Source organism: Patiria miniata, unplaced genomic scaffold (assembly GCF_015706575.1).
Source record: "Patiria miniata isolate m_02_andy unplaced genomic scaffold, ASM1570657v1 HiC_scaffold_23, whole genome shotgun sequence".
NCBI classification, from domain to species: Eukaryota; Metazoa; Echinodermata; class Asteroidea; order Valvatida; family Asterinidae; genus Patiria; species Patiria miniata.
In genome coordinates, this window is record NW_024037062.1 from 676,445 (window position 1) to 700,063 (window position 23,619).

Here is a 23,619-nt window from a genome sequence, read left to right on the forward strand (position 1 = left end):
GTCCTGGCAATGTTGTTAATGTTGAAGGGCAAAACCTAATTTGAATGTTGTTAAAACCAAGTGCGATCATATTTTGCAATAGACTATTATTATGTTGCGGCCATTTTGTTTTTCTTCCCATTCAAATCAACGTAACCAAAGCGAGGCGGGAAGGAAACATAGTCTGGTTCCTTTTTGCACAGAAAAAAACATTATCATTCAGTTCTGTTGTTGGATACACTGAACATGACTGGAATAGTGGCAGGGTGTCTTTTAGCTGGGAAAAAAAGTACCTACCGATTAACTGACAGAAACTTTCCTCAAATTGAACATAGAACTGGTATCAAATACCGTGTGGAATAATTCCGCCTGAAATGATATCGTTTGAAAGAAAACTAACATTGAAGGTTGTTTCAAAATAGGTGCCTGAGGGCGCACTCTGTTCCGTGCGTTATCAACGGAGTCCAGTTGAGAGACCCCAACAAAATTGTGCAATAACGATCTGTTACATGGTATACCGGTACCCTGTGGAGACATGTGCATAACAGGGAACACAAGATTTGAATACGTCTCCACAGGGTAATTTTTATAGGTGAATACGTCTCCACAAGGTTATCACGAAAAAGATATATGGATTTTACTCAAAAACTAGGAATTTCCAAGGTGTGTGGATCCGTCGCAAATTGAAGTATTTTATGTAAGGGATATTAAGTCCGAATGTCAGCCCAGGAAATTAATTCTGGTTAAAATAGGAGCATTTTGAAACTACACTTTCAAACTCGAAAACTTTAGTACACGAGAACAAAGACACGACTCCACAAGGATACAAATTCCACGGTGTGTTTGCTTTGTTTCTCATAATGCCTGCAGTATCCACTGAGCTGAGACTTCAACAGGATAAATAGTTGTTCTACATCCTACTTAAAATTTTGAGCAATTTTGTTACTTCAAACGAAAACAAAAAAAACACACAAAAAGCAAATGATCCTATAGGCCTATACGAACCGTTAAACGTGCACCATATTTTTATTACATGAAAGAACCCAGGTGCCGCTAGACAATTCAATTCGTAGAATTATGTGCATATCTAACGGACAATAAAAATATACAGAATATTTTAAAGTGTCGGGACCCGATGTTCGTTCCGCGCCGACGGAGAGCACCGTATACTGTTATATCGAAGCCTGTCGCTTAATGGTTTCGATGCCGGCATCACAACCTACAAGGGAAAATTGTTTTTGCTGGTATCCGCGCCAATTTACGGCCCTAATTAGTTTTGGAGTTTATTCTATAAGTGCTCCATCGGAGAGAATTGGTAACATTATAATATTGCAGGCTATGCTTGGTATAAGTATACTGATGCGGGCATTTCGTGTGGATAGAGGGCTTTACCATCGGATCGGGACCCAAGGACTATCGCGTACTCTTAAGGTAGTACAAGGTAAGCCTCTTGGTATTCGATTACTGATTATTATTCCGAGTTTGAAGATTCCAAGTGGTCAATTTTAGTGGTCGGGTCGCACTTCAGGTAATCTGGGAATTAGCGAGCTCAAATCCTGAAATAATAAACGGACACAAATCAAGGGAAGTATTGCTTGATTGCTATTCAATTTTTTTCAAGCTTATAATAATGTGTACAATCTGGCAACGCCGATTTATTTTAAAAATCGGTATTTCAAATTTCTTGAAATCGAAATCCAAAACCACTTTATGTCAGATTCTTGGATTTGAAATGCAAATTCTTGTGGGTAGTTCACAGTGTCAAAATGAGTATTTGGACTTTAGAGTTGGAGTTTTAAAAATACATCATGCAGTAATTATTAACATCCGCGCATCGTTCATATTTTTTTTATCATGCACGAATTTACAAAAACTCATTTTCACTTTGAGTGAACTGACGACATTGGTTTGAACCGATAGATAAGGAGGTGCATTTGTGATCATTTTGTTCACAGGCATATTAGGCCTATTTTCAAGTAATTTCTGACAGTTTTTTTCTTTTAAATATCACCCTTAACGGTAGAATACGTCATCGTCATTTGTGCATTATTTTGTTTCAAATGTGCTCAACAAAAGTGCTCAACAAAAGTGCTCAAATCTAAAGAAGGGTGCTGAACAACTAACCTGATGAATTTTCAGCTCAGCGAATGATGTATATTCGAAGGATACAGGAAACAATATTCTAGGATCTCGATTTCAATTCAAAAGTTGCCGAGTCATGTTTTAAATTGCGCCCGAAATCAGCGTCCGGGACACTTTCTCATTCGGGGCCGTATCATAAGTCCGACGCCTCATAGGTACGACGCCTCATAAGTCCGAAATTTCGGACTTATGAGGCGTCGGACTTATGAGGCATAACATTTATTTATTCCGCCTCATAGGTCCGACGCCTCATAAGTCCGACGCCTCATAGGTCCGAAGTCGGAAAAACGAGGCGTTTAATTTGTCGGACTTACGAGGCGTCGGAGCTATGAGGCGTCGGAGCTATGAGGCGTCGGAGCTATGAGGCGTCGGACTTATAAGGCGTCGGACCTATGAGGCGTCGGACTTATGAGCGGACCCCTCTCATTCAGCCGATTGCAGCTATACGCGATGTCACGCACTGAACCGACGAATAAAAGCAACCGTGCGCGCGTGTGCGTTGTTTTAACGCTTGCGCGCACCCATTCACGGCTGCGCCGTATAAAAAAACGAACTAATAACGGAAATTTCCAAAAATGCGTCTTTAGACGCATCTTTTGGAAATGACCTTCTTTTATTGTTTTCTTCAAAATGACAGCATGACAGAAAGAATAATTTCACAGGGAGTTTAGTACCATTACCGTCTTTAATACAAGTAGGGCCTATGCTTTTCAATAATAATTTTGTCAGTTACATTTTGGATAGCTGCAAAATGATGCACTCTGCCTTTAAATTCTTGTCCATAGGCCTATACGCTCTTTTAATGCATACTGAAGAATGTTTCCATTAAATAAAAACCACAAGAAAGCACTAAATCCGGCATGAGTGTGACATATTCAGATAAAATGCCTCATTATGCGGGGCGTTGCATTTGGGGATGATAAGCCGGTAGCAATTCGTTAGCGTGATAGACTTGAGATGGTTAGTGACAGTCATAGACCAGCTAATTAACACCTTCCGACGTGTATTTGGTGATCCATCGAGAAAGTTGCACCCGGAACTTATCCAAAAATTCTGGAACGCCAATTCCTTTTCTATATCCGAAGAGAAAGTGTGATTTGATGAAGACGAGGACGAACTTTTTTTTTGGGGGGGGGGATGTTTTGGGAGTCAAAACTGTGGTATCGATGCTTGTTTAACTCTTTTGGTGTATAATCCAGCGATCGCCATTACTGAGGTGCACCGGCCACGCCCACGCGCATGCCGCACACGTTCTTAATGTGAGGCGCGCGTGTAATTCGGCAACCCTATTGGTCGAAACAGCACTGAGCGCACGCGTACCACTTGTGCGCGCGCGTGGTGCCACTCAATTCAGTAAAGGGTTCCAGACAGAGCCGAGCGTAGTCAGTTTCATGAGCACATCTCTCGTTTTCAAGAAAAAAAACTGTTAAGTATGGTGGCCCTGAAGGGACATCGCATATCGCAAACGTGTGCGCATACGTATGCGATGTTGCGAAATTTATCGCGAATGTGTGCGCACACGTATGCGATGTCGCAAAATTTATCGCGAATATGTGCGCACACGTATGCGATGTTGCGAAATTTATCGCGAATATGTGCGCACACGTATGCGATGTCGTGAAACAATTCGCGAATATGTGCGCACACGTATGCGAATTTGTTTGCAATGTCGTGAATTTTATTGCATACTTTGAAATTTGCGCGCGCAAGTTTCAAACTTACGCGCGCAAATTTCAAAGTTGCGCAAGTAGCAAGTTTGCGCTCGACAGTACTAACAATTGCAGTAACGATTGCACGAGGAACAGCGTGCGCGCGAAGGTTTATTAGTCAGACCCTATTTATATCTAACAGTACGTCTAGATTCCAGACTAGCTGCTACAACTCCCCAGTTCATTAGGAATTTTACTGAAAGGTATGCGACAAGGTATGCAATAAAATTCACAACATTGCAAACAAATTCGCATACGTGTGCGCACATATTCGCGATTAATTTCACGACATCGCATACGTGTGGGCATATATTCGCGATAAATTTCGCGACATCGCATACGTGTGCGCACATATTTGCGAATTGTTTCACGACATTGCATACGTGTGCGCACACATTCGCGATAAATTTCGCGACATCGCACACGTGTGCGCACACGTTTGCTATATGCGATGTCCCTTCAGGGCCACCATAGTTAAGCTTTAAAAGCGACCATTTAAGAAAAACTATGCAATAAATTACTCGAAACAATTTCATGCACTTTTTATTTGCATTCTGAATGTCTTCAATTTGATTTTATATTCATACCCGTTTTAGACTGGGTTTCAGGGCCGGCCACCGGCGGACCTAAAGAGTCTAGTGCTGGGTGTTTAAAAGCAGGAAATTTTTCAATTACCAGACACGAACCGACTGGTTAAATGAGAAAAAGCTTACAAAAAGCACACGAAGCAGTTATTATTCGGCCTGAAATGATATCTTTCGGATAAAAACACCAATTGAAGGTGGGTTTTAAAACATGTACTGACGGGCACACCTTTTTGTTTTCATTTGACGATATCTGCAAAGTGCGAAATACTGCAAGGATTATCCGTCCGTTGGGAACTCGTCGTTACGTGCACTAACTGGCTGATTAAGAATCAGGCTATACGAAAGGGCTATTTTTGAATCGGAAGCTTGCCAACAGAATCCACTCACGATACTGAACATAATTAGGTTTTATAAGTTTCCTCTGTTTTCTGACAACTTAATGAGCTGAAACGTTTTCAGGATGTTGGTAATGAATTTCTACCTTGTACGATTTTGAGCAATTTTGTTTCTTCACACGAAACAAAAAAAAGGCTTAAAAAGCAAATGATCCTTTAAAATTAGGGTTATTCATTAATAATATTCTCATGACCGCCATGACTGGCAGGTCGTCACAGGTGGAGGGCGTGTCCATAATCGTAATGCCATCCTTACGTCATCCGACCGAGATGGCCAAAGCCTTAAACGGCTGCCAAGCCAATTATTCAGATAAAAAAAAAAGTACAGGGAGCTTTTGTTAGAAAATTAAAACAAAAAAAGACCCTCATGTTTCGCTTCACTGAGGTGATGATTAAAAAGTCGCAGGCACTAACCCTTTAATTAATTCTTCCCTCAAGTCTTGATTAACGCCCCGCTCGCAAGCCCATTACTAGCGGCTCCTTTTTTGGCGCGAAAGGCGGGCAGAGGTGACCAGCGTTTTGCTGTCTCATTGACAACCACCTGCATAACATGGTTCAACAAATTGATTAGGGTCGGTGTACTGACGGCACGTACAACTATCTCCTCTGTCTTTGTAGTCTTCAGATGAAATACCAGATTAAGGATTAATATAAGTCTTATCTGTAATTATAGTGAAGGCCCGTAGAATTTTACTTGCTACGGTAGCAGACTTTGGCGAATACTTATACTCTAAAACACACAAATTAATTGCTTTACAGCTATACCAGTGCACAATGTTCCGAATTGTGGATTATGAACCGAAGACATCTGGAGCTGCTTCGAGCGTAATGAGTCTTCCATTCAGCTTCTACGGGATGAAGAGTTTGTCCCCCACTCAGAAGCAAGCGGGTACGGTGCCCAGCCCGGGCCCCGTGCGCAGTAGCGAGAACTCTGGGGCAAGCTCGCGGGTGACGGCCGGTAGCTGCACCGATGTGAGACCGCCTACCGACCCGGCCTGGGGCTCGACGCGCGGCGAGTTTAACCCCGCCACGAGTCCCGACTCCGGAGTTCCGCGGACCTCGTCCAACACGCGCGACGCACTCGGCGAGAAACCTCATGGGTTCGACATGGGCGTGTCCAAGGAAGCCGAGCTCCTGAGAAGTGGGGGACAGGTTGATATCAAGCCCCAACAAGCAGACAGTATGACGAACATACAGACACAGATGCAAGGTAAGATCTTGGATTCAATTTGATAATAATTCATTCACATTTCTTTCGCAAATTGTCAGAATTTCCGATTTACAGGGCCTACAATTATTGCTATATTAAAAAACCCAAACTAATTTAAGAAACTTTTTAACAATCATTTTAGTTACATGTATTCCTTTTTTTTACTACTGAAAACGATAACTTACAACAACTCTAGGTGAAAATAATGTACACGGATGTTTGGCTAATATTTTACAAATTGCATTATGAGACCTAACTTTGGGAGGCATGCAATATTATGGCTAACTTTAAATTTACCTCGAATTCCGTCGACACATTTTTAACTTGAAAATGGTTAAACTAAGACAGAGTTTCAAGTATATTAATGTTAAGAATTATAAAAACAATGTCTAAGCTCGTTTATAGACCAAACAGGGATCAGAAAGACTTTCGAGTTCTCACTTTTTCAAAACAACTATACACACGGTCGATCGTAAAACCTAATGCGTACAAATCCACTTCGAATCCGCAGCGCTTGAGAAAGTGCAGAAAAATATCAACGGATTCCAAAAGGAATATTTATCCTTTCCGAATCAGATAATTACCTTAATCAGATGCAGATATATTCGCGGTACCCGCGCCATACGGTCCCTGGTGAACTTGCAAATAACTTATTATCATACAGTCATGTATATAGTCTTCATGTCTGGGGAATTTTGTCTGGTAGCGTTTTTGCTGTTAAAATTACATTTCCTTTTTGTGCCTTTTTTTTCGTTTGAAGCAACAAACTTGCTTAAAAATCTGATTTATGGTGCATGCATAGCAACTAACCTATGATGGTTTCCCTTCAGTTGATAATACACTCAACCTAAAAAGAAAGTCCCCCTTCCAATACTTTTTCGTCTAACTCAAAAACTACTGAGCACCTCTCGCTCAAATAACGACTAAACAGTACAGAAATTCCTTAGCAATCCAGCCATGCTATTTATTTGGCCCCAAAACGGTGATAATGTGTACGAATTTATGCGATTTACGACAAATGATACCGAAAACAGTTGCACTTTTGCATACACGCATGTTGCGGTTCACATTCACCTTGCACGTATACAAAAGTGCAACTTGTTTTTCGGTACCACTTGTAATAAATTGCATCATTTTGTACACATTATCACTGTTTTGGGCCAAACAAAGAGTATGGCTGGATTGCTAAGGAATTTCTGCACTGATCAGTTGTAATTTGAGCAAGATGTGCCCAGTAGTTTTTGAGTTAGACAAACAAGTATTAAGGGGGACTTTCTTTTTGGTTGAGGGTATTTGGAGTAAACAGATGGAACGTATGCACAACTTTAAGTCTTGTAACGTGATTCCATTGCTAACGCAATTAAAAAAAACCAAATGTGCCCATACCAATTGCATCCTATTTTGAAAACACCTTTAATGTTAGTTTTCTTTCAAACAAAATTATATCAGGCGTAATAATTTCATAGGGTATTTGACACTAGTCATATCTTTACTTTAAGAAGCAAGGTTTTCTGTCATTACTTCGGTAGCTTATAGTACTTTTTCGGGTAATTACAAATGATCCTATACATAAGAGACAGTGGAATGTTATGATGCGTCGGGTGCTTGTTTTAAAATCAAACTGTAAATTTCACAAATTTGAGTGAAATTTTCAAAAGCAAAATTTCATTCATTTGTCATTTTCTTTTGTATTTCACAGTAACTGTCCTGGCGTGAAAATTAGTAACCACAAATTGCGAAGTTAAAATCATCAACATTCTTATTGTCTTTTATAACAATCTTCTTCGTAAAAAAATAGATATCGTGAAAGATTTTTTTTTTTGAATTGTATCTTTACTCGAAATCACTTGGTCAATTTTCTCGACTTAGCTGCGATTGTATGCAAGTCACTTTATTTTCAGAGGATAACTTTTGAAATTGCATGAGTGCAAATACGTATAGTATTCGTGCTGTTTTTCGCATGCTAAATTACTTTTTTTTTTTGCATAATAATTATACATACACGTATGTTGCGCGTATATCATTATTGTGCAGTTCTCAAATTAATGTAAATTGAATCATACATGGCCAGAGCCAACGTGACAAAGCTAGGGAAGCCTAAACAAGCTGGCAAGCCGACCAATTTGGTCTAAGGAATCGAAGAAGTAATCCGAGGCATACTTTTTTTGGGACAAGGGGAGGCTTGTAGGCAAGCTTAATTCACAAGTGACAATCAGTCAGGGAGTCGGGGAGTCCGTCGGGGTGTCAGTCCGTCGGGGAGTTAGTCAGACAGTCAGTCAGTGAGGCGCAAAGAGGAATAAGGGCTTGCCCCTCTATAGGACCAGTAACACGGTGTCTACCCAAACTGCAAGAGACGGAGCAAATTCGATATCTTCGATAATCTATTGATCAGGCGCGGTTCTAGAGCAGGGTGGATCCAGAATTTTTTTCAGGGAGGTGTGCTGAAATGTAGACCTGTTATTTTCTCCAGACACTTAGGCCTCCGAAAATCAATAGGGGGTTGGGGGGTTGGAGGGGGGGGGGGGGGGGGCTTGCGCCATATATTCAATGGGGAGCGCCGATAAAATCCTACAATCGGGCACATTATATTAACTAAAAGTGTACAAATGCACCCTTCTCACGACTATTTATTTAGGGGGAGAGCGTACACATGTACGTCGCAGTCTTACATTTTGCTAGTGCATTTTTTTTTTATGGATTTTTTTAAGACAAAATTGGGGGGCTAAAGCCAAAAGCTATAGCCCCCCAGCCCCCCCCCCTAGAACCGCCACTGCTATTGATGTCGAATGCATTTTTCGTCCAACGAAACAGGTTTCGTCGCTGCTTTGTTGACAAGGGTACCAGCAACGTTTTCCCCGTTGTAATTGAATCGCTGCTTTCCCAAGCGTGTCAGCGTAAAAACCAAACTAGTCAGGATTATACTGGTACTTTTAACAGCTGAAAATACTTCTGCCGTCGCCTGGTCGTATAAAACTAAATTAAATTTAACGCATAATTAACTTGCTGTGTAAGTGTAATGGGAAAGTCTATGCAGTCTCGTCGTCTGGCGGGGGATTTTCCATAAATTGGTACGCATTCGTATTGGATACAATAAAAAGTACAGCATTCTAATGACTCTAATGAGTTGTGATTAGTTGCAATCAATACTAGTCTTGTTTCAAGGACATGTGTATTTCGTAGCATTTTTTCCCACAATATAGAAGTAGGGCTACTATTGTATTGGCAGGTTAGTCTTTATTTCGTGTTAACCCTTTGTTTCTTTGAAATTCGATGCAGCATTTATCAACAGGGGGCGCTATTTGATGCGTCCACCTTATAGTGTCGGTAATTAAATCAGACTGGCGTATGTTTTCCGCACATACAGTACATGATCGGTTTTAGAGCCTTTAACCAACGACCGTGGTCAGTTAAAACCCCGTATAAACTGTACGTTCTCTTGCATTTTTCAACCGCTCACAAACGCTGACGAGAAATTGTAATTAGCCTAAGTCATTAACAGACGGCGAGCGATTTGAGGACAGAACTTGAGGGGGCGCCCTGCAGACTTACCCTTGTTAAGGAGTGTAAAATGTGTGGCAATATCGGTCTCGATTTTGTTTTACTTAATAACAGCTTTGTGTCTTATAATCGAGGTGGATATGCATACCACTATTTTTCTTCACTGGACCCTCATTGATGTTACGAAATTATTATTTGTATGACCTGTCTTAAGGATCTGTTTCAACATCAGGCCCGGGAGTTCTTAAGATTTTGTTTTGGAGTACTTGTTTTGGAGTTTGTGATCTGTTTATTCTCCAAATCATTGTCATTGCAAATTATCGTTGGGGCGAAATTAGACTCCAGTATAGAGCAAGAACAAAAATGTCTGTACAGTTGTAAACATGACGAAAACCACAGCCAACATCTCGCCTTGTTAAGTGACTCCCTCACTAATGGTTCCCCTCATCAAAAAGTAAAAATTGTAAATAATACTAGTTTTGTCGCCTCAGGAAACAAGGTTTGTCCTGTGATGGCTTTAAGAGGCTGCCTGTACCTTTATCCTTCGGCAGCCTTAAGTTGACTTTGATGGGAAACAGGGCGACCAACTTGGCGGCAGTTTTGACAAGTTTGAGGAGGAAGTTACAAGGAGAACAAGCACCGTCTACAAGAAAGTGTATGTTTCGTCCTGACCACTTGAACAACACAGGGTAACCACAAATTAGTGCACTACACAAAACCCCTGTTAGATGTTTGCGGATCAAATCTCGGCTGAAGTAGAGATAAGATTAGCCAAGGGTGGCAGGGTAGTAACCAGAGATAATCCAGGGGTGAGGCCGGGGTGGATTTGAAGGGATTAACTCAGTCTGTCTCGTTACAGCTCAAAGCAACTCGCCTGACATGCAGGCATGCCCAACACTAACCAGATATCGCGACTAAAGACATGTCGTAGTTTTTAACTGAGGGATCGATGGATTTTTCAGCTGTGAATCTTTTAAACCAAACGATGAATCCTATAGGCTCTTGGGTTTATTGAAATTTCAACACCGATAATTCAAGCATTTTCTTTTGGAAGGAATGAGGACGAATTCCTCCTTTTGCTGGTTAGTTTAACTTTTAATTGCATCTTATTAAGGTACCACAAGGTTGCGCTGTTAGCTATACTTGGAATTAATAATGACTTTTAATTGTTTACATAGATTTTTAAAACTAATTTGAAACTAACGTTTAAAAAAGGTAACATATTCTTTCAGATCGTATGCAAAAATTGAATGTTACGGCGAAATAAATACATTTGGATAGTAAATCTACAGCAAGTCTGCAGCAGGTGGGGGAGGTTTGCTGTGGGTGCTGCAGCCCCCCCCCCCCCCCCCCACACACAACATTTTTGGATGGGGTGCTGGAATACACGAAAGCACCCCCTACGTTTAGTAGACGTGAATGCACATCCAACCACTCAGCAGTCAGCACCCCCTGGCCAAAAAAAGAAAATGCTCAAGTGGGTTTGATCTATAGGCATACAGCATTTGTTCCCAATACGTTTGCAAAATAAACACAATTATAAATCCCCCTGCGAAGCTTACATTAATTAACACAGAACAGCGTAATTTGTTTTTAGCTGCGGGATATCAGTTCAACAAATCATCATGTCTCTCCGTTAGTTAGTTAGTTAGTTAGTAACAAACGTGGACATTGTCTATTGCTCCGACATAATTATTTTGACCGATTTCAACCAAACTTTGTCAAAAAGTATATCAGTAGCCCAGTCCGAACATGTCACATGACCAAACTGGGGTCAAAGGTCATCATGTGGTCACTGCGTCAAAAACCTGATTTTTTTTTAACTCAGAACACTCCGCCTCCCAGAAATTACACGGCACAATCACGTGACTCATGCATGAACACGAACGTTGGCCTGCAGCCTTCCGAGATATTTTCGATCGAGCTTGTTAAGTAACATGAAAAAACTGCTTCTCTCAATTTTACGGACTACGCTATTTCGCTTACAATTTTCACAATGCAATTACGACACTACAAAAGTTTTAAATCCCGCTCTTAACGACCGAAAAATATGGCATTATAGACCGCGCATCCCGCTGTTGTTTTCTTAAACCCCAGAAAATCTCTTTCACACCTATCCAATTAGGTGTATTGTACCTGTGCGTCTTCCAGGCAATACTATTTAGGTCTCTTCTTTTACCGACTGACCTCGGTACGTCGTTTAACACACCGGTACCCCCCTCCATTTTAGTCTTACGAGGCCACGCCCAGCTGGGTGCTTTTCTTCCCCACCGGAGATCGATGTGTGTGAACTGTCAGCGTGGGGTGAAACCCCGTTAATTTAGTGACAGTCTAGAGTTTTATTTTCCTTCCCCCCCCCCCCAACTCAAATGCTTCACAAAATCACTCCCGTAAAATGATTGTTGTTGTGATCAGGGATGCAGGGTGGCTATGTTGTTCCTTACAATAAAAAGACATGTTTGTGTTTGGTCGTCTTTACGTCAAGCTCCATTGAGTTATGAAGAGGAACACCTATCCCGGATGCCTATCAAACCAACAAAACAACTGAAGCCTTCATTGTCGATAACAGTTCATAGTTTACGGTACGAAGGTAACTTCCGTTGTATCGCTATATACGAAAATAAACCGGGCAGATCGCTTGAATCTCAGAACTGCAAAATATCGTGAAAGATATAGAACAAATGAAAACACCTTCAGTGTTGGAATGCAGAACAACCTCGACGCTAGCGCGTCTAACAAAGTTTTCAATTTCGTGTATACACCTACGGCGGTCTACATGCTGCCAACAAAAAAGATGACAGGCTCATCATCAATTATGACACGCTGGAGTTTCTATAGCCAGTATACACTCAGCAGACGATGAATTCAGTGTGGAAGAATGCATTCTATCCATTGTGGCCCAAGATCCGTCGACCTGACAAAAGATTGTACGACACAACAAAGACCACCAACGGATTTGGCCGTGAACAGAACACATTAACCATTCCGAGGACCATCTTGTGATCATAGAAATATTATCCCGGAGCATGATTATCTCCTTTTGAGGCTGTCGCTGCAAGTATTTAAAAAATGCCCTGTTTGTTCTCACGAGTTCTTCGCCAGCACTTGACTGGGACTGATGAATTGGAGTGTCGGTAGAAAACAGAGAAGGTAGTTGCATGGAATTTGGAAACAACTTTTTGCGGAGGTGTAGTACAGTGCAGTGATCAATCGGCGCACTTCGTGCACAAACTAGCTGGCTTCCCAACTTGTGATCGGTTACACCCAGATCGGAATTATGCAGGCGGAGCGAGTGGTCAGTGCGGGGACCTTTGAGGCCGACATGGTGGAGATGGACGAGTTGGAATTGACCAACTTGGAACCGGTCCTGCCTCGGGATAACGAGATTCGTCAGAAAGCAGGTAATTAAATTTTAAAGAAACACTATAGAAACAAACATGAAAGAAAGACAAACAAACAGACCAACTTGAAATACATATAACAGTAAAACAAACTTCAGTGTCCTCAATAAGCCAGTGTGGAGATTTCGATTTGAACATTGGTTTACTTGATAAGCACAAGAGATTGGTTAAAAACGCGTACCAGAAAAACAAAACTTCTATTTGTCGTGACCTACTTTGGAAAATTAAATCGCGAAAAAGTGAGCACGCGGTGCTTTTGTCTTTTTGAATTTAAGTAAACAATATATATACACGCTTTTTATTCGGTGAAGATTTAAAATAATCCTCTTCCAATCTCACATTCTCTCAAGATTTTCAATACATATCATTTGTTCCTCCTCGCAACGTCTTTTAATGCATGGAGGTTTAAGACATGGATTCCCCGGCATTCGAATATTTAGCCCCGCGAATTCATGAGGCTTTCGCGGGGATCTACAGCCCAGAATTGAGTGACAACAAAGAAATTGGCTTTTCTGTATAGCTTGCTGTTTTTGATTTCCACCGGGTTGTTGTTTCAACATCAACCGCTTGATTCTGTGATTTTCTTCTTTTTTTAATTTTGAAAAGAACGAGGCGGTTGACTGTCAACAGGGACCGGGCGTGGATTACCCGGCGCAGCGCAGCGCGAAAATACCGGGGTGACTACTACAGTTACCCGGGCCCACTCGGCTACCAATTCGCGGTGAATGGACGCTGCCCCGTAATGCCGTGTTTTCCACTTCAATTCATATACCTTCAAGTTGCCATCTTGTGTGTGTTTTTTTTCCACGATGAAGGAAAATATAGAGAGGCAGCGGAATTGGCTGTAAATCCCCCTTGATCCTTTTAGAATAGAGATACATGCATGACACAAGCGAGTGATGCGAAAAAGCTGGCTACCCGAAGCTCGGGCTTATTTGAAATTCATGGGCACGGTGCTCCCCGAGGCCCCTTGCTCGGGCCCCGCGCTACGCGCTGCGTTTCCCCCGCCGCGGCGTGGCCGGTCGAAAATGCAATTTTCATTCCTGGACGGGCTAATCCACCGGACTGATGAGAAGCATCCGATTTTGTTTGGTTGGTAAACTCGCTCTTCGTATATAACTCTCAGCTACTCTTCCTCTGTCGTACACTGATAAAGAAGTCAGAAAATGCGAGAAACAAGCGTCTCTCAAATCAAACCAACAATTTCTTAACCTTGCCCGCGCAGGGGCAATCGTCCTTCAAACACGCGCATCTATCCCGCGGCAAAACAGGATGATCTTCGGTTTTTCGGAACTTATCTTCCAGAAAAACCAGGGCTCCATTACCGGTTTCCCCCACATCCCACCTTATTTACCGTTTTTCTCGACATTATCAAATTTCGATGCAACGGCTTAGGCCCGTAGCCGTGCAGATTGCGGTTGATCCCCGTGCTCCAAGGAACCCAAGACTCGCTCGAGCTCTCAATCCCGTAAACAAATTGACCAAATCTTCCACGTAAGCTTCTGTTCCAGTTCTGTCCGCAAAAATAAAGCGTTTTGTATGCAAAAATCCGGGGATTCCGGCTGAACTAGTTTTTCTTGCGGATCTGGGTGAAGTGATGCATATTTGTGACTGACGCAGTGGCCGTTCGAATGACGGTATCACGTCCAGATATTTTGTATAAACTTTTTGATTTCTTTGTTTTTAATTCCTCAGCAAAAATAATCCCATTTTGTCCGTGTTTGCCTGGGCTTTCCTGCTGGTAATCACCTGTCTATATTCTGTCATCAAAAAATAGGCCTAAATAATACAAAACAAGTTGTTTATCTATATCTCATAAGTTGTTATCATTTCGAAGGAAATAAATAGTCCGTTCTCTGTAAAATCTGGACTAAAATCAGCTTAGCCGTTCAGGCGTGTCAGATAAGGACAAATCAATTTCGATCTTCAAAATGTAAATTTAACGCGTAAGACGTCTTTAAAAAAATACTTAAGAATCACCAAACCATTTACTTTTTTCCCGGCGATGAAATGGGTTATTTCGATTCTATTTTGAACATTATCCTTTTGTAAACTCGTACATTATTGTCTTTGTCCATGTGACTTTACTGTCTATATAGCCAGGCAATTCAACTGTGTTACTCATAAAATTTGTTAGTTTTCTTGTAGGTTTAGAGGAAACTTAATTTGAAGGCAATATTCATCAGTTTGAGTGTGTGTGTCTGGTCCCTAGATCTGCTCCTGTTTGTGTGCAATAACTCTGGTGATTATAGTGACGATGATGATAACAGACATGATTGTGATGGGTGAAATTTCATAATAAAAACATTGTAAAAGTTTTGATCATTTTTAGTAAGTGCTGTTTTGGGGAACGCACGATGTTAAAATATGCACAACTTGTCCACATTTAGGTCACAGTCAGTTTAATTAACCGCACTTTTCAATCAATCGCTGTGTTTGAATCAAAACGAAAAGCTCAGTAGATTTAGGCGTTTCAACTGTGATACTTAAGCAGTACAAGTCTGAACTTCCTTTTCCACCATGGAGAAGCACCTGCAGAGGAGGGAATTAACGTCAATCGTAATTGATGATGGGCCGTAACGTAAATGACACGCGATCCCAGGCTCGCCATTGGTCAAGCATTTCACCTTAGGCCACGCCCACCCCCACTTTGCGCGTCCGATCTCCGTGACGTCATCCGGTAAGTTAACAATGAGGTGGAGTGAATGAAGTGAAGTTTTCGTATTATCTCCGCGTATTTTCTGCCTCTTTACCAAGGAAAATCTAAGGGGCACGGTCAGAATTAGACCGAGAACGCTGCATGTGTGTGGACTAGACACACAGGCCTTTACTTGACAAAATATCGGAGACTGGCTGGCATTGAGGGCGATTCGGTGCTGTGTGCCCAATATAAAGGGGTTCTGTGTTGTAGCTCACGTCGGGTGTCCACTGGCGTAGGTGGGAGGTGCGTGATTGCCTCGTTTTTACCGGTAAGGATCTGGACGCACAGACGGCAAGGGGAAAGCCCAAGCGAGACGGCTTACCGATCTAGGCCATTGAATCACCGTAGTTGATTGCATGGACTGGTTCCGTAAATCCCATCCTCAGGATTTTGCCTCTTTACCGTGAAGGCGTGTTTCAAGCAGGTACACTCTAACGACAAAGACGCTGTGGTTTTGTTGTTTCGAGAAGTCTATCTGCTCCATGCTGTCAGCGTGCTGTAGTCAAACCTGGTTGGACTTTGCTAGGCCGGTTTTTATCCCCCGGATTGCTTTGGGTCCGTCCCACTTTTCTTTGCGAGACTTCACGGTTGAGCCTTCTTCTCGTCATCCCTGTGAATCCTGGCAAGTTTATCAGCACTACGACAATCATCATCATCATCATCATCATCATCGAAGGCAACAGCAGTAGCCAGCAACGGAGCGTCATCAACATAAACACCCCGACTGCTGCGGGTTTTTTTCTGTCCCCTTTTCCTCTCTTCTATACTTCTTCTTCAACAACTCGGCCTAAATCCCAAGTCCTCCCTGATTGATATAAGTACACCATGAACGGCTTGAGCGATCCACTTTCCACCCTGGAGGACCTTGTGAGCGCCGAGTCGTCAGCTAGGCATCCAGCGGGTGCTTTGGGGAGCATGACGGCGGCGGCGGCCGGTGCCGAGTCGGCAGTCTCCCGCTACAGTCGGACCAATCCTAGCGTCGTGGCCTCCATGGGTTGCACGAGATTGTCTGTGGAAACTCACGGTATGCTGTACCCAATATTTCATCTCCCTCTCTAAAATTTCTTCTTCCTTATTACTTTAACAAAAATGTGAAACTTGCACCAGCATACTCTAGCTCTAGTCAGCTCGGTGCAAGTTTGACTTTTTACTAGTCAAATCTGACTTGAATGTTTTCACAATCTAGGCCTGTACATGGTGGTGCAACAAGAAAGAAACCCACTTTCGACAGCAATTTTAACCTACTTACTTATTTGAACTTTTTTTTATAATGTAGTGAAGTATAGCTGCTCTTCAACTAGACGTGGTGGAAAAAAATCTTTACAAAAATCGCAAGAATAGTGCTATTATGCTACTCTGAATATAAGTCACCAATATCACTGTTGCCCACGTGTAAGTCTAGTGTAGTGTTTTGTTGTCTTCAAATCAAGCTCCGGAGCTCAGTCAAGCGCATGAAATAAAGCCGTCCGTTGACAAACAGGTTTGACACATGAAATTTTAAAACTACCATATCTCAGAGACAAATATGTTATATATTTTTGGTCACTTATGTTTAAAGATCAATATATTAATACCATTAAAATGAATTTTTGAAATATGCTCGACAAGTAGGTGAAAATTGCTGTCACAAGTTGACCACCCTGTAGTTTGTTTTCATATTTACAGTTTCAAAATTTCCAATCGTAAACCTTTTCTTATTATTGTGTTTTATGTAAAGATTTGCCTCTGCAAGCTTCGACTTCTCATGATCATGTCTTCATCTAATATGATATTGTATTGATTGATTACCACTGTGCTTTTGATGGAAAGAACTGTTATTGAAATTAAATCGAAATTGAATATGAAATTATTAGGCATGCACCAAGTTTCTTAGTCAACTTACAAAAACATAGCCAAGTGTAAAATATGCGAAATGAATTTTAAACCCCCACCGTTATTATTCAGACAAATACACTGGAACAGTCTTTTTTTTCTTACTTACATCGCGATTGTCTTGTGATTTGATCGGATCAATCCTTAATTGTAGATTGCGTGAACAAATATCAGGATTATTCACACTGGTTTGAAGGTATTAAGAAGTTCATATAAATGTTTAATTAGTAGGGCAATACAGTTTACAGAATTAATTCTTCAGTCGTACTTCTCAAATATTTAACATTACGAAAATATTGAACTTGCGTGTGTAGTTATATTTTAATAGTTCCATAAGTTGTCTATGTAATGTTCTCCCAGTAGAGCAATATTCAGAACGACTTGATTTTAGTCATGGGAATATCGTGACCTTCGCATTGTCTGGTTCGGTCTTGCTGCAATTATTTCAATCGCTTGTCGACCTAAATTGCTGCACTTCCCACTCCAAATGGAAGCATAAAACGCCCGAATCTGAATCACACTTTTCGTAATTGTATGGACATTATTTCGTCTGAGACTTAGCTCAATAATAAGCCTTGCTGAAAATTGCAAGTATGGAACTCTTCCTTACCAAAAAACCTTAAATTTTTGAAATGATTGTTATTCTGAGTTATTGATGTGTGAAAGTCTGTTAATATTCAACCAGCGATATTAGTGAGGTAAAATGCATTTAATTAAAAAAAGCTTAATAGACCGAGACAGGTGTTACTATCTCAGCTCGAATTGGAGAGAAAACCTTTCGTTTTGTGAAATCCCTGCGATACTGAAAAATAATCCAGCAATTACCATATTCATTTGTGGAACCTTACGGGAACAAAGGTACATGTGTTTACACATATACCACATATTTACACCGTTTTCTTTTGCTCTATACCCCAAGAATTTCGAAAATGACGATTCCCCCTCCCCCGAGTTCGTCCTGAAGCACTGCTCCTCCAATGTCTCCGCTCTCATTAATGTTCCAAGTCAGTGTTAATCACTGCTAAACCACTACACCGCCTCTGATTGTATTTCCCGACGGACGGATATCTCTTGTTGTAGGCCTACATGATCTTTTAGTATAGGTTTTTTATATTAAGTTTTTTCTTTAAGATTACCTAGTTTTTTTTTATTCAAGATCACCCACCTTACGGTTAAAACCGTTTTTATAATGTGATTGTCGATATTCCTCCACCGATTAGAATGTTAATAGTTCTTCGTCTGAAGCGAATTAAGAATATCCCTTAATCCCAATAAATCAAATTGTATGTCGAAATAAAATTCCTGGGTTTTATTGAAGAACAAACCGTAGACCAAAGAAGGTTTCCAAAAAGTTTACTTGTTTCTATACAAATAATTATCTTTAGAGGAAGTGGCTGAAATATAATTTTAAAAATAAAATTCATTTTATGTGATAAAGTGGTGGTCCTAGCTGGCTTTTTGGACTATTTGTAAAAACCAAAAATAAAAGGGGACCAATAATTCCAAAATTCTTTCTCCATCTAGAAAAGGACATGAGCTCTTTGTGACAGACTTATTTCCCATGATACTCATACAATTCTACAGGATAAATAAAGAAAATAACGAAACCCAAAATGTCAGGACCATTGTTTTAGTGAAGGTGAGCGTTCTTTCAGCAAAATGAAAACAATTCACACAAATCTCTATGTGATATGATCTCGTTGTGCTGAAAGAACACTTACCTTTTTGTGATCCGTGGACAGAACTTTAAAATGGTGATTGTTTTTAAAATTCCGTAACTTGAAAAGTACATGAGCGATTTGAATGATTCTTGTACTAAAAGAAAGCTTATCAGTTTGGCTTTTATATATCGTAGATTTTGAAAGTGCTTCATGCAGAACTTCACTAAAACAATGCTCTCGACATTTGGGTTTCGTTTGTTTTTACTCACCCTGTATTGTACACCGGACTGAATCACCGTGTTTGTCGTGTGGTGCCTCCTGACACAACATGGCGTCTTGACACCTCACGTGTTTTTGTTGTCAATCCCCAAAGTCATGACCCCAGCGTGTTTGCGTCTGGCAAAAACAACTTCCGCCTCGGAGAAAAACGGGAGCGCGACAAAACCGTGACCCCAAATTTGTACCGGTTTCACCTTTGACTTTAGTCTGGAGAAAATCTGTACCGTTTCGTTTCTCAACAATTTCCTCTGAAAAAAAAAGACGAACAAGAAAGTTGAACAACAATAGCAGCGTAGCCATGTTTGGTGATTTTTTGTTCTACGGGAATACGCATGTGTAGACATTTTGTTAATTCATTGTTAATGAATTACCATAAGGAAAAAAACTTAAAGAATGCAGTTGAATGAAAAAATTCTATTAAATCAAAGCACACTAATTTCTCATTTTTTGTAATGAAGATAATCAACTCGTGAACCTTGTTAATCCAAAGTTATTCGATTTCTACTAAAACGATACGGCTGCGAGAAAATCAGTTTTTATCTGAGCGTTCTGCCTTTTTGGAGTCCTTCATTATCGACAATGTTGTCAAGATTTTTGACAAAAAGTGTTTGACTTTCGACTTGTGTTTTGAGTCCTAAAAACAATCACAAAATCAGAACAAATGGCTGTGGAAAGTCAGGGTTTCTATTCAAGTCCACGAATTGTGTTTGACATTGGAGTCCGCCACCACTGACAATAATTATACCGAGGTATTTTTTACCACCCAATAATGTTTTGTTTTTTTCCTTGTGCTTCCTTCCAAAAACAAACCACAGACTCAGCGAGTGCCGAGGATCAGGCCGTCGGGCCTGCGGACGAGGGAAGCGGGGATGGGGACGCGGGCAAGAAGCGGCGGCAGCGCCGACAGAGGACGCATTTCACCAGCCAACAGCTGCAGGAGCTGGAGGCCCACTTTGCTCGGAACCGCTACCCAGACATGTCCACACGGGAGGAGATTTCGGCTTGGACTAACCTGACCGAGGCTCGTGTTAGGGTGAGTGTCCACAGCTTTGACCCGTCGTTGTTGTTTGTTTATTTATTGTTTGTCTGTTGTTTGTTTGTCGTTGTTGTCATTGTTGCCGTTGTTGTTGTTGTTGTCGTCGTTTTTGTTGCTTTTCATCACTTGCTGTTGTTTATGTATGTCGAGTAATAAGACCACCTTCCTCTTTCTGTCTAAGAGTTATTTAGATAACCGCTAAAATATTTCAAGACCAACCATCTTTTAACACATTCAAGTTCGATCGGAAATATCTCGGAAGCTGCGGGCCATCAAATTCGTGTTCATGCATGAGTCACGTGATTGTGCCATGTAATTTCTGGAAGGAGTAGTGTTCTGAGTTTTAAACAAATCAGGTTTTTGACCCCAGTGACCCCATGATGACCTTTGACCCCAGTTTGGTCATGTGACATGTTGGGGTGGACTACTGATTTTTTGACAAAGTTTGGTGAAAATTTGTCAAATTATGTAGGAGCAATAGACAATGTCAACGTTTGTTACTTACTAACTAACTAACGAACTAACGGAGAGACCTGATGATTGGTTGAGCTGCTATTCCGCAGCTAAAAAAACCCAGGAAAAGTTCTTGATTGATGTAAATGTTACATGTAATAATTTTATTTGACACAACGAATGTTCTCAAGTTCACAAAAAGTGGATTTCCGACTTCTTTCTCTGAGCCATCAAGTGTGATCGTTGCAGACCAGTAAATAAACTGCCATAGACCTCAGTGATAATTACGGGCACTTCCCAAAAATATTAAAAATACTCACAACTCTCCGAGGTGTTCGAGACACCCCTCAAATTAAAGCTTATTTCATCATCTTTCATTTTCCGTTCAAGTTTTGGGGCATTAACAATGACTTTTGGGAGAAAATTCCATCCAAAGATGATCACCCCTAAAAGCAGTCCTGAATCCCATCGTCATTTTTCACAGAAATAGGAGGTCGCAGTTTTCTACACGGCTTCCACCTAACTTTTTTTTTTTTTTTTTTTTTTTACAAAATCCTCAAGTTCACGGCCCTCAAAATGCTCTAATACCGGATAATACTTTCAAATCGTGAGTTGGCCGGCGTAGGCAATTTTGGGCCTATTTACAGGTCTGCACCCAGATGCACCATGTTCTGATCTTCTTTAACAAGAGATTGTACAACAAAGCCTATGATTTGTTTTGAAAAAAAAAAATAATAATAACTGTGAAGACTGGACGGATAAGCCTATGTAGGGCTTCAGACTTGTTTTCGCGGTCACATAACTGTGTCAGCCGTTCCCTAGTTTCCTCAAATTGATATCATTTTTCCAGACGTTGATGTTTTGCCCAAATACCTCGCCGCGAGTTTCACACGTGAGGCCTAGAACCCATCAGTGTCAGCCAAGCTCAAGGAATCCTGGGCAGTACGACCTTGTAACGCAATGGCCATCAGTCGTGTCATTTGCGTGTGAGGGATTTCTTCCCCCTTGTTGGCTTAACTGATTCGTAATCCAGACATCTCGCTTGGGTAGAAAAGAAGAATGACCTTTGACAAATTGCCAATAAAAGAGGTATCTGTGTTACGAGATAATCTAGAATCCATATCGGGCTCACAGACGATCTCTGGATGAAATATTATTTCATGTGGGGTAACATAGTACAACTATAGCACTCGATCTTTTCCAGTTACTTTCTTTAAAGGGCACATGACATGAATTTTTCTTGGGAACACTTTTTGTGCAACTTTTTACTCTTCTTAAATGTATGATATCTATTAGGCACCCATTTTAGGCAGTGTTGAGTACTCGTACTCGAGTACAACTCGAGTACACACAAGTACTCGGCCCGTACTCGACTATCAGTACTCGAAAAAACTTTGGACTTGGCCCGTAATCGATTCTTCGTACTCGAATTTTGCACGGACTCGACGGTTTGGTACTCGGTACTCAACCCCAGTACTCGGGGGTACACACCGAGTACGTTACTCGGACTCGGACTTAGGAACTCGGACTCGGCCCAGTATTCGGCCTTGAATGTACTCGTACTCGGTGCTTTTGACTCGTCACAGTGTACTTGCACTCGGCCCTGGACTCGGCCCCTAAAGTACTCGGAGAACTCGGTACTCGGCTTTGAAGACTTGACTCCAACACTGCCTTTTGGTCACTTTTATCATAAAGTGCACTTTTTTGAACATTTAAAATTGTCCATGCGTTTCCTGACAAATAAGGGCGCTGTTGCTGTGATGTAATTTCAGGAAGACACTGTTTACTTAAGGGTTTTTCTGTTCAAATTGTGAACCCAAAATTTGCTCGTTGAAGACATTAATATGAGAAAACTTTGCTCATTGGTCTACTGTCATGTACCGAAACAACAACTAATCACCAAAGAAAAGGCAATTTGCGACAGCAAAATATCCGAATTCTGGCAAATTGTGGTACTGAAATAGATGTAACATTGAGGTTTCTGCCCGAAATGATATCACACCTTTGCTAATGAATATAGAAATTTGCATGAGCTTCAAAACCAAAAAGGTACCAAAATGCCCTTCAAAATGACAAAATGAAAATTGAAAATAAGGTAAAATGGGACACAAAGGTGCATTCTCAGGGTCTGCATAAAAAAAAATTACATTGGCCCTTAAATAACTTCGTGTTTCAGAGTCTGGCGCTCTACACAGTACTTCAGGACCTGGCAACATTAGAGAAAAGTCAACATTATAGAAATTTACAACAAATTATAAAAGTATGTAAAGAAAATTGAATTGTAGAAAGCGTAAACGGAACCGTGAGTTAGGTGATTTTTTACGCGGTCTTACACAGGTTGAGTCAAAAAGAAAGTGACCCGAATTAATGATATTTTTGAAATAATGAATTTTGTGATCTTCTTATGAAAATCGAGCTGACGTAACTTGGGAATGGGGTATGCAGATTATGTGAAATTTTCACAGTTACTAGTCAAAACCATGTATTTTATACCTGTAGTTTTTGTATGACATGGAGAGAGCCACATATTTTTATATATATTTTTTTCTGATTCTGTCAATTTTGTTTTGGCTCACCCCTGTAGATCATGGGTGAAAGTACTCAGGGTCATACGGTATATAGGCTGAGACAGTACATGCAGTCTCCAGTGTTTTCTAGTAGGAGTAGATAGTCCGTTAGATTATGTTCTTGTCATT

General features: G+C 40.9%; 1 protein-coding gene across 3 annotated transcripts in view; it reads left to right on the top strand.

The window, feature by feature from the left end:
- The first annotated feature begins 5,290 nt into the window (after positions 1-5,290).
- The window catches only part of LOC119731314 (pituitary homeobox x-like), a 30,020-nt gene continuing 11,691 nt past the window's right edge, over positions 5,291-23,619 (top strand). The window contains exons 1-2 of one of the 3 annotated variants that reach the window (XM_038204461.1): positions 5,291-6,022; positions 20,250-20,467. In XM_038204461.1, the coding sequence (XP_038060389.1) occupies positions 5,587-6,022; positions 20,250-20,467 (654 nt within the window). In that variant the 5' untranslated portion in view covers positions 5,291-5,586. Of the gene's footprint in view, positions 6,023-12,168; positions 12,922-15,694; positions 16,647-20,249; positions 20,468-23,619 lie in introns of those variants that run through there. The other 2 variants (XM_038204463.1, XM_038204462.1) reach the window with 2 other exon arrangements.